Here is a 12690-nt window from a genome sequence, read left to right as displayed (position 1 = left end):
ACAGAAACAAATGTGCCTTAGCCAGTTTTACCCATTTCCACCTCCAAGGAGGTCCTTAAAATTAAGGTAAGTTTTCAAATGGAATGACAGTGCTGTATAACAAAAATAACAATGGTTAAAATGGCTGATATTTATTGATATGTGCTATATGCCAGGCACTATTCTAAGCCCATTACATGTATACATGCATTTATACCAATGTTTAATCCTAATAACAACCTTATGGGGATTAAACTTCATAGCAATCACTGTTATTCCCATCCTGCATAATCAGAGACAAAGGAAGCTAAGTAACTTTGTTTTAAGATCACTCAAATAGTAAGTGGTGATAGAGCTAGGAAGTAAAAAAGGTCAGGCTGTTTGTCCTATAGAGTTTTAGCATTTCCCACAGTCTGTTTACTGTCCTGTCCCTGAGATGTTTTAAATTTTCCTCGATCCCCTGTCAGGCTTTTTAAAATCAGATTTATTTCTACATAGGAAGTTAGACAGTTCGTTTTTTTTTAATAAATTTTTAAAATTTTTATTTATTTTTGGCTTTGTTGGGTCTTCGTTGCTGCATGCGGGCTTTCTCTAGTTGCGACGAGCGGGTCTACTCTTTGTTGTGCATGGACTTCTCATTGTGGTGGCTTCTCTTGTGGAGCACGGGCTCTAGGCACAGGGGCTTCAGTAGTTGCAGCACGTGGGCTGCAGTAGTTGTGGCACGTGGGCTCAGTAGTTGTGGCTCGCGGGCTCTAGAGCGCAGGCTCAATAGCTGTGGTGCACGTGCTTAGTTACTCCACGGCATGTGGGATCTTCCCGGACCAGGGCTCGAACCCGCATTGGGAGGCGGATTCTTATTCACTGCACCACCAGGGAAGTCCCACAGTTTGTCTTTAACACCTACATCATTACCCAAATTTGGACACCTTATTTTGGATATCTGCCCTTCACATACAAGGTCATAGTCTCCACTGTCACTCCTGAAACACATGTGTTAGTGTTTTTATTTGCAGTGACATTTCTGCCTGAGGCTTCTTTGACTTTGTTTTGAAGTTTATTTTCAAGAATTAAATGAAAAAGCCTATTGAGCTCATTATTGCTTGTATTTATTTATTCTTTCCCCCTGCTTAGTTGTTAGATGAGTGACCCAGTGCCAGAGCCCACAGAATGCCTGGAATGTGAGCTAACACTGCAGAACCACTAATAGAAAGAAAACACAAACGTGTTCTTTATAAAGAAGGACATAGTGAGAATGACATTACCAGGCTCTTAAGCGGGGATGGTCTTAGGACACTGGTAATTTCAAGAATGGAAGCAAATTCGGAAGCACAACCAGCCCCAGAGAGTTGCAACTAAGTAATCCATCTCAGTTCTCAGAAATTGCACCAATTTTTATCTTTTCTTTTTTTTTTTCTTTTTTATCTTAATGTCATGGGTTTTTAAACCTTTTTCCAGACCTTATAGGGAAAGGTCTGGAAGAGCTAGCATTTCTTGAGCATCTACGTATGCCTAGAATATTAAGACATTTGTATTTCTTTTTCTGGTCATAGATGCATAAAGATAGAAATTCTATCCTAAAACGTTTATTTTTACCAAGGAAACGATTAGGGGCCCAAGAATCTGGACTTGTTTAAGGCCCCCAGAGAGGGTGTCAGCAGTTTCAGGAGTTAATAAGATCAAGTCTGAGATCTGTTTTACAGAAAAATGAAATACTTGCCTCATCTATTCTGAGGACAATAACAAAGGGGCATAAAATTGGAAGGAAAGACTTAAATTTAATATAATGAGTGTTGTGTCCTATCCGAAATGAAACCCTAAAAGATGTTTATAAGTGGTGAGTGACGGATTCTAATTTATTGAAAATATTCTGGTATTTGCAAGGCACTATCTCGAGGATGATTTCTCAGTTTGAGTCGGTATAAAGAGAAGTAGTTGTTTGTGGTCCCGTGATACCGAGTTCGTATTTCTTCTCATGTCATTTTCTTCGAGAATGAGTTCTTCCGCACAACTAACCTACCTGTGTTGCTGATGCTTATCTACTCAACCGGACGGCAATGAACAGTGTCATTGGTACATTGCCAACCTCATCTCCTGCTTCCCGAGTGTGTGTCCATGATGACAAGGGGAACCCCGTGTCTTGGTCTGTCACAGACCAGTTTGCCACCATGTGCCATGGCTAAACCCTGCCAGAGCATCGCAGGAAAGGTTACAGCCGGCTGGTGGCCCTCACGCTGACCAGGAAGTTGCAAAGCCAGGGATTCCCCTCTCAGGGCAACGTCCTGGATGACAACGTGTTCTCCATCAGCCTCCTAAACAGCATTCAAGCCGAGTTCTTGCCTGGTCGATTCTATAGGCTTATTCTCACCCCTGCAGCTTTCTCTGGGCAGGTTCACCCCTAGCCCATTAGAACTCCAGGAATTTTCTTCCTTTTTCTGAACATACACATGCTCCTAGCTGTCAGTGAGGGGAAAAATTAAAACTAGAATCAGGAGAACCTTAAATTTTTGAAAAGGACCAGAAGACAAGCAGGGTTAGGCTGAGAAATGCCTAACTCTCCCTGTCTCAGGTTTCTAAAGTAATGACTATAGGGGTCAGAGACAGCTATGGCTAAAAACAGGATAATTATCCTCCTTTGCGATCCACTGTAGGAAGAAGGTTCTAAAGTCAGAGGGTCTTCACAAAGGAGCAGAAATAACTGCACGAGAACAAGTGATTTAACACGGGAGCATGTGGCTACTGCTTCCTTATTGCTGCTTGGGCTTCTGCTCGGTGTTCTCATTACCACGTCAGTTCCCTACGACCCAAAATAATGCTCCCCTGTGCCTGCCACTGCTGTTTCCCCAAACTCTCTTCCTACCACCTGTGACTCAAGTTCTCTGTAGAATATTCTGCTTTTTTCCCTTTAATTACTGTCTCTCCACTTCTGCCTAGGACTGTAGCATATAGTTCTTCCCTGGAAATGTTTAAATGCATTGGTTCTCACCTTTTAGTGCCCTTCAGAATCACCCGGAGGGCAGGTTGCAACACAGATGGCTGAGCCTCTCCCCACAGCCCCCTGATTCAGTAAGTCCGAGGTCAGGCCTGAGAATTTGTACTGCTAACAAGCTTCCATTTCTCAGTTGCCTTGGATGGAGGAATGAAGATATGGGCATTTTAAAAGCTAGAAACAAACGAACAACAACAAAAACAAATAAATCAATAAAAAAAATTTTTTAAAAAGCTCGAAACAGTCGGCATAGGACTGGACATTGCCTATCACCTATTCCAGCCCCCTTGTTTATAATCTGCTTTCTCATGGGAAACTAAGATGCATATGTAGGTGTGAATCTGGATGTGCAAATGCACATGTAAACATACATACACATATATTTACATTTATTTCATGTTTCTGTATGCATATGTACATACTCAGAGAATTTTGATAAGATAAACTTTAATTCTCTCATTACATATGAAGATTTGCGGGCCAAAGAAAATAAATGACTTCTTTGAGATCATATAGATAATCAGTGCTAGAGGCGGAGCCAGAACAGTGTTACTTTGATTTCAACCTTTTTTTTCCCTAAGCCACGTATCTTTTTCATAAAGGAAATTTAAATGATTAAATTGATTAAATGATTATAATCAATACTCTTATTAGTCTTTTATCCTTATCAGAATTTTTGTTTTAATTTGGATTCCAATTGATTGTGTATGCATATCTTTCAAGGAAAATAAAGGAAGAGATAAAACATCACAAGCTATGTTCTTCTATCTGCAATAAAAGCAGACACAAACACAATGGTTGGATTTATCTAGTGTGGATAAAGTTGACTTAGCCATATGGAAAATATTGGTTTCTTACCCCATGGAGGTCACAAACATCCCAACTACAAAGATTAGAGGAAATCTAAATTTTAGGTGTTTATTCTTAGAAAAGTAAACAAACTGGCTGAAGGAGAGCTTTGTTTTAATAAAAAAATATGATTCCTTGGGAGTGACAGTATGCTTAGGTCACCATGAGCCAGTTGTTACCTAGAGACTTATCGTTGGTGCCAGAGGGAAGAGGTCTAAGTAACTGTGGTCCATAAATCTCTCGGGAGAATGTGGTCTAGTTTCTGCCCCAGGGATTCTCATTATCTTTAGCATTGATAACTGAGGGTTACTCCCAGCTGGTACATGGCATCATTATTATAGCCCTGTGCCTTATTGTCTTACTAATAATAATGTGCCTACTGTTTACTTAACATTTAACTACATGCTGATAATTGTGCCAAATTTTATATATACTTTTGTGTATGTATGTGTGTGTGTGTGTGTGTGATTTATCTTATTGTGGGAATTCTGGCTGGGGGGTGGGTTATGACTCATCAAAGGTTATGCAGATTTTAAGTCGTGATCAGAGCCTGAGTTTTTCAGATTCTGAAGCCTGTACTTTGAATTATTATGCTAATTGGCCTCTCAGGCAGCTAGGAACTCTCTGAGGACTCAGTACAGGCAACATGCTCAACCCTGCAGAGACGTGTACTTTGCTCTGGGTGGATGTGGACTGGGTTTTGCAGTTGTCTGCGTATTTAGTGAGCATGAATGTTCACTCTGCCTAAGACTCACTGAGGGGAAATACAGAGGAAGAATGGAGATTTCAGTCTGCTCAAACTTTGGGAGCAGGACAAGGCAGGGCAGTTTCGGAGGACATTTAGACATCCTCTAGAATAGAATCTCATTTAATAACACAAGTTTTGTTTCTACTCATTTTGCATTTTTCATGACGAATTTTTGTTTGGTGATTTGAATTTTGAGAAAAAAACATGAAAGAACTCTAAATTAAATTTCTTTAAGTTGTCTGTGATAATACCTAAAGTTTTGTATCCATTTTCCCTAATCTCAGTAAACACTAGGAGCAGAGAAAAAATAAAACTGAAAGTAAAACACAGCCAATGGAATAGCACAGCACCTACAACAAAGATGATTTCTCCCTTCTAACCTGGGATGTTAGCATTAAAATTATTTTAGTTGGGGAAAATAAAAATAGTAAAAAAAGAAAATGCAGATGGAGGGATTGTTGTGTCAGTATAGGTAACATTAACAGCCTAATTCTCTTTCCCCAAGTTTCTATTCACCCATGTTTCTCAATCTCTGATAGAAATCTTGGCTCCAGCTATTAAAACCCAGTTGCCGACAGCCCTTTGCTTTTTCTGATCTTACTGTACCTGAGCAATGAGGTGAAAGAGAGAAAGAAGCCACTCCCAGCCTCTCCCCTTTTCTTTACCCCCTCCAACCTCAGCAGTACTGGTGGCATGTGTGTTCCAGCCCTGTTCCAATTTTGTTCACTTCTTTTTAAAATTATTTGTTTATTTTTATTTATTTATTTGGCTGCGTCAGGTCTTCGTTGAGGCACAAGGGATCTTTGTTGAGGAGTGTGGGTTTTCCCTCTCTAGTTGTGGAGCGTGGGCTCTGTAGTTTGCAGGCACGTGGGCTCTCGCTGAGGGGCACGGGGCTTAGTTGCCCCATGGCATGTGGGATCTTAGTTCTCTGACCAGGGATCAAACCTAAGTCCCCTGCATTGTAAGGCAGATTGTTTACCACTGGACCACCAGGGAAGTCCCTGTTCACTTCTTGAGTGAACTTTATTTTCTTGAGTGAACTTTTGTTCACTCCCCCTTATTCTGGCTCTTGTGATTTTAAAAGTTACAAATAAAAATAGCTAACATCCGGGTATTCTTCTCCCTAATTGATGTGCGGCTTTCTCTCCCTCTAACAGATCTATGTGTTTCCAAGGCAAAATATACTCTAGGTTTTAAACACTGTTAAAAGACATTGCTTATAATCCAGTAAGACTGTCAGACTTTAGTTAGTACCATGCAGTTACTGCAGTGAACACGAGATGTGAGATTTTAGTTCTAGATTATTTCCCAAAGAGAGCACTTGATATATTTCTAGTTGTCCCGTTAGAATTTTTGCATTTTTTTTGGCTGCGCTGTGCAGCTATGGTATCTTAGTTCCTGGACCAAGGATTGAACCCAGGCCCCAGCACTGAAAGTGCCGAGTCCTAACCACTGGACCACGAGGGAAGTCTCTCTGCTGCATTTTTGACTATTTCCTTTCATCAGATTCCTGAGACTAAGAACATGGAAAATAAATATGCAAAAATAACAATATAAATTTCAGGAAAAGAAAATAGGTTAAAAGGGGAGATTAACCCCACAAACATTAAAACATACTATAAAACTTATATAAAGTGTAGTAATGGTACGTGATTGTGCAGAACAAAGGGGAAAAAAAGGTCCAGAAATAACAAGTACACAGGAAAGTTTAAAATAAGATCAAAGTGGCATCTCAAGTCGCTGGGGTAAAGATGGAATTTTAAATAAGTGGCAGTGAGACAAATGGATAGCAATCTGAAAAAAAGTAAAATTAAATTAAACTCATATTTCATACCTATACAAGAATAAACTCCAAATTGATCCAAGATATAAATAAATAAATAAAGCCTTTAAAAAGAAAAGAAGTCATACAAATACTAGAAGAAAACATTGGTTGGTTCCTTTATAATGTGGGTATAAGGAAAGGCTTTCCAAATTCAGAAGTAATAAAAGAAAAATATTAAGTTTGATAAATAAAATACATATGTATGTTTGCATGTGTGTGATTTCTCAGTGGCAAAAGATCTGGCGTCAAAATATAAATTACACACTAGGAGAAACTATTTGCAATTTATATCACAAATAGAGAACTATTTTCCATAAAATATAAAGAACCCTTAACACTGAGAGGAGAAAAAAAATTTACTCAAATCCAATAGAAAAATGGGCAAGAGACATGGTTAGTTCACAGAAAAACAAATAAAATGACCCTTAAACATATGAAAAGATGCTTAACTTCACTCAAAAAAAAGTGTGATTAAACTGTCATGCAATACTTTTAAAAAATATTGAGAACCCAAGTTTGAAGCTGTAGAAAATAGGCATACTCATATACTGGTAGTGGGAGTAGGAAAGTTACAACTCCAGTGAGGGGAATTCAGTACCGTCTAATAAAATACATATGCATTTATACAAGCAATTCAACTTCCAGAAATTTACCCTGAGGATTCCTCCACAAATATAAAACCAATGTTTGCACTGGGTTATTCACTCCAATATTATTTGTAATATCAAACTTTTAGAAACAACCTAAATTTCCATCCTTCAAAGTCCAGGTGAATGAATTACGACACATCTACACAATGAAGCACTTATAGCAACAAGGAAGTTCTCTGTGATGTAATTTGAGGTAATTTCCATGATACGTTTTTAAGTGGAAAAAAAAGCTACATGTACAAGAGTATGTAAGAAAGAATGAGAAAATTAGTGTATATCAAATAGATCTCTGCTAACTTTTCTTTTGCAAACAGAAACACAGGAAGATTAAACGAGAAGCTATTTTTTAAGTGACCTATAAGTAGTGGAGTTAGGGATGGGAACAAGACTTCCCCGAATATATATCCCTTTTATATTGTTTTGACTTTTGAACAATGTAGGAACCTGGGATTAAAAATAACATCTATTCTTTGGCTCTGTTGACTAAAAAGGGCTACAAGTAACAACACTCAGTGATCATCCCTGATAGTCAGATCTTCATAAATACCTTTCAGGGAAAATAGAACTCTTGGAGAAAAGGCTGAAGAACAGGAAAAGGAAAGAAGAAAAGGAAAGAACACCTTGGGCAAGAAAGTAAGGAAATGCTCGAGACTAAATGTGGTCATGTTGGGAATTCCCTGGCGGTCCAGTGCTTAGGACTCCACGCTTTCACTGCCAAGGACCTGGGTTCAATTTAAAAAAAAAAAAAAATTGGTCATGTCAAAAGAAAACAGAACTGGTACAACGAACTTCCTACTTGGCAAATTTGATACCATATATAACAGCATCGAAAATAACAATAATGTAGTGGATTATAACACATGAATTTTTTTTAAAAATCCTTGAATCCACAATGATATGAAAATGAGGTGGTCTGGCAAACAAAAACTCTTCTTTACAGAAGAATACCTACTAAGGAATGTAGAAGGAATGGCAAATTAGAAAGTTGACATTTTGCAATCTCCAATTTAAGAATTAACTCAAGCAAGGATTATTATTAAATAATATTAAATAAAATTTATTTAATATTATTACTACTTACAAATTGTAAAGGGTAAAATGGACCTGTATAATGGAGATGACCGGTGGTCACCATCTTTACCAAGTGGTCAAACTTAGCATGAGCCGCAGTGGAAGAACCCAACATTGTGTGCCTTCTGATACAATGCAGCGAGAAGTGCAATATATCACCACATAGATTTCTGGCCAAGACTGCGTAACCTGAATCTAATCATAAGGGAAGAATCAGAATAATCCAAATTGTGGATGGAACATTCTATCAGATAATTGGCCTGAACTCTTCAAAAAAGTTAATATCAGGGGTGGGAAGAAAAGATGTGAGTGCTTCATTCTAGATTTTAGGAGACTAAGAAATTTAATCACCTGCGACTCATGAACCTTTATTGAATTCTGGATCAGAGGAACAAACTCTAAAACACACATTTTGTAGACCACTGGGAAAAATTTATTATGATACATTAAATGATACTATCGAATTAATGTAAATTTTCTTAAGTACGATATTGGTAATGTGGTGGCATTTATTTTGTTAAGATGCATGCTGAAGTATTTAGCAGTAAAGTATGATATCTGTAACTTAATTTCAAATAATTCCTAGTAATGTCTATATAGTGTGTGTGTGTAAAGACAGAGAGGGATCAAATATGATAAAATATCAGTGAATCCAGGTGAACAACAGCTGTTTATTACACTCTTCTTTTAACTACTTTTACGTTTGAATCAAAATAAAACTAATGGAAAAAAAATAAAATAAAATAAAAAAATAAAAAAAATAAAACTAATGGTAAAAAGTGGCAGATTTTTACAGGCAGCTTAACCTATGTATAAATGACAAACACAGGTCACCACAAATTTAATGTAAAATATTGCATTTAAAGTATTATTTTATTCTCAGTTTTCCTTGACTCAAGAGTTCTTCTTTCTCTTTTCATTGGAAACTCCATGACTAATAATTACTGATAAATGTTGAATTTGTGATGTTTGACTCTACTCAAAAACGTTAGACCCAGAGACATAGGAGACAATTTAGGTGAGCAATAGATGATGGAAACCTGAGAGGCAAAGAATGCAGAAGTAGAAACAGAGAGGTCTTAAAGGAGGAAAGAAAGAAGAAGCAGAGCTCCAAAGAAAAACACTGAAAGATAAACACAGTAGAAATAGAAAATTAATTATTTCAACAATGGTATCAGGCACTGGTCTAGGTACTGGAGATGCAACAGTGATAGTTACATTGCAGTGAACAAAAGTTTTAAAAATCCCTGCCTTCATTTATTCTAGAGGAAATGGCATCTACTATGTGGCAGGCACTGTTCTAGAGGCTTTACACATATTAAATCATTTGCTCCCGACAACAACCCTATGGGATTGGTACTATTCTTACCCCCAGTTTTCAGATGGGTAAACTAAGGTAAGAAAAAGGTTAAGTAGGCCGCCTAAAGTCGTTCAGCTAATATATGGCAAAGGTAGATATTAAATCCAGGGAGTTTGGCTCCATAACTCACGCTCTCAAATTCTGCACTATATCACAATAGAAAGGAAGGAAGGAACTGCATAAAAGACCAGAAAAAAAAAAAAGGAGGAGAAAGTGCAGAGAAGAGGTAAAAGAGACACAAAGCATGGTCAGAGGAAAGGAGGAAAGGGTACCTATCAGGAGTATTAAACTGAAGGAGGGCTAAATTCCATGCCTTTCTTAATGAATTTATGGGTTTGAAAATAACATAAGATTGTCCTCAGTAAGAGTTGAGAAAGAAGGGGGAGTAGACATAAGCAGTGGGGTTACTAAATGATCAGTTTAATCTACTACAACATTCTATCCAAGCCTTGCCCTGGAGGGATGAATTATGAAGTATGAATAAGAGATAACAAGGGATTATTACTAACAGTTTCTTTGAGTTCCTAGACATTCCAGGTCAACTCGTTTGCAGACTTGCTAAATGAGAGACTCAGTATTTTCCAGCCACTCTTTTCTTGTTGATAAAACGTAGCAAATTATAACAGCTAGATATTTGGGGAATGAAATCTCTCTAGATGTAAAATATCACTGAGGATTTCTACAGCTGTTATACCCCATATCTGATCACATGCACATTGGTTAATAAAATAACGTAATGGGAAGAAAAATTGCCTTGCCCCATTAAAAATATTTTATTATAAACTAATCAAGATTGGGTATATTAAGATCATGACCTTTATTTTACTAACCTGAGTGATTATTTTATATGAAGTATTTCATAAGTATTAATTCACCCATATTGAGTCAAAGATTGAATTGTCTCTGGAATAGTACTACGGGCTGCTGTTAAACAAGTCAAATTTTGTTTATGCTGAAGATGAGTGTAGGGTAAAGAACATTCGTTCTTTATTATCATAAAATGCCAACTCAATTACTAATGACAAAATTTCCTGTTTAATAAGTTGTTTATTCATAGTCAATGAGAGAGCCTGGTCTTAAATCCTAATCTCTGACAGGAGAGGAGGATGATGAATATACTTTAAAATGTTGGATAATGCAGGCAGCTGACAATGAATTATAGTTTAAAAATCTCCTTTATGCAGCTACTATTCAGAGTGCTACATGCATCATCTCTTGCAGCTAACTGGGACACCTAGCATTCTTTGTCCTTTCAAAGTACCTGGCTGACATCTTTTAAGGGTCGCCAACTCTCTGTGGAGTGAAAAGGCAATGTGCTTAAATGTTTCATTCAAAAAATATCATACATATATACCACGTTAGTCTCAGGGCCCCATGTTAGGTAAACTAAGCCTCTTTCTTCTTCTCCCAGGAGCACACCCTTTGGTAATACAAAATTTAAAACAAAGACTCCTTTTTAAAAAATTTGCCTCAGTTTCCATTTTATCTCAGACCACTGGGCTAAGCTGCTTGATATCCCCAGAACTGCCACATTCACTCTCTTCCTCTTTTTTCTCCAATTTATAACTAATAACATTAGCTCCTCTATTCTAAGATTATGGGTCTGGTACTTATTGTCTAGCTCCAGCCATTGACTTCTGCATCTTTCCCTAAGGATTTCATTAAAAACTGTGGTTTGGGTTCCCAGTTCTAAAAAACAATAATGAACTTTAAAAAAGTAAATTTAGGGCTTCCCTGGTGGCACAATGGTTGAGAGTCCGTCTGCCGATGCAGGGGACACGGGTTCGTGCCCTGGTCCGGGAAGATCCCACATGCTGCGGAGCGGCTGGGCCCGTGAACCATGGCCGCTGAGCCTGTGCGTCCAGAGCCTGTGCTTCAGAACGGGAGAGGCCACAACAGTGAGAGGCCCGCGTACCGGAAAAAAAAAAGTAAATTTAAAATATTTTGCAAGTTTCATAGTTTCAAAGTGTTACCAGAATTGTTTCATTTGACCTCCACGAAAACCCTGGGAAGCACACAGGACAGGTATTATTTATACCTTGCAGATGAGAACATAGATTTGGAGGCATTGGGAGACTTGCCCAAGATAACACGGCCCATCAGAGTCACCTGACTCAGTCCAGTGTAGATTCTCTTTGCACAGTCTGAGTTCTTCAGGTCCCAAGAACCTTAGTTGTCAAAGGAGATATGATTAGAATCTCTTCTAAAAGGCTCGTAGTTTTCAAGGTCTATCCATAATCAGGCTGGATTTTATTTATACACAATAACCTCACCCTAGTCTCAGACTTGCACTTTGTGTTCATTTAGGTGGCTTGTTTGTTTCTTTTTTCATTTATTCATTAAACTATAAACAGTGATAGGCTGGGGTAGGAGTATGAAGATATTTTATGTCATGCCTAAGGGTCTGAGTTTATTTTTGTAGCTATGGGGATTGGAGAGGTAGGGGCAGAGAGGAAATACATACACATCAGCACTCGGTTAAATATTAGATATGTGGGGTGGGTCTAACCACTGAGGGAGAGGGAAGACAATAGAATTGCTAGTCAAGCTAATCCTTGGGATAAGGAACACTTGAAAGAGGGGACTGATTTAAGAGAATAAATAATGAGTTCAGTTTTAGGTATTTTAGGTTTCTAGTGTGTTGACTGAAAAAAAAAAAGCACAATATAAAAGTTGAGAGTTATGTTTTATGTGGGGGACATTCTTAGGACTTCAAGCCTGGGAGACAGCATCTCAAATAACACTGAGAGACTGCTCCGAAGAGGGCGGGGGATGGGGGTGGGAGGGGGGAGTTTTTGCAACAAAACCAGGTAGTTGAAATATCAAAAGATTATTGTTAATAAAAGAAAATCGGGTATCTCAAGTTAAGTTTAGCGCTTCTCTATGTTTGGGAAGATGCAGGAGTCTGGGCTCACTGAAATCATCCCTGTGCTATGCACCCCAGCTATCTGGGGCCAGTTAGCTATCTGGGGCAGTTATCCTATGCTTTCTCATCCTGAGTTTCCTTAGGTGCACCGTCGGGGGTGACTGCCGGGGCTGACGGCTAGATGGGCTTGGAGTGGGCAGCCCCTTTGCCTCCATCCTGAGTTCCCTCAGGGCCCACAGTCTGGGCAGCTGTAATGTAATGGCTTAATGGCTGCAACATCCTTTGTTTACTGATATGGCAGGCAACATTTTAGTTCTCAAGTGACATTCAAAAAAGGTGTCCAATAGAAAATTAAA

General features: G+C 38.3%; 1 protein-coding gene across 2 annotated transcripts in view; it reads left to right on the top strand.

Moving 5' to 3' along the window:
* Positions 1 to 12690, top strand: part of CENPQ (centromere protein Q) — a 33703-nt gene that overhangs the window by 18105 nt on the left and 2908 nt on the right. The window contains exon 9 of one of the 2 annotated variants that reach the window (XM_022582089.2): positions 5 to 12261. The exons of the other annotated variant lie outside the window; for it this stretch is intronic. Coding sequence (XP_022437797.2) covers positions 5 to 70 — 66 coding nt within the window. The 3' untranslated portion in view covers positions 71 to 12261. Of the gene's footprint in view, positions 1 to 4; positions 12262 to 12690 lie in introns of those variants that run through there. 2 annotated transcript variants of the gene reach the window in all.

This window comes from Delphinapterus leucas, chromosome 10 (genome assembly GCF_059928025.1).
Source record: "Delphinapterus leucas isolate spDelLeu-1000000601 "Yukka" chromosome 10, BTC_Dleu_Yukka2, whole genome shotgun sequence".
NCBI lineage: Eukaryota > Metazoa > Chordata > Mammalia > Artiodactyla > Monodontidae > Delphinapterus > Delphinapterus leucas.
The sequence above is the reverse complement of the archived record's forward strand: the minus strand, read 5'-3'. Positions and strand labels throughout refer to the sequence as shown.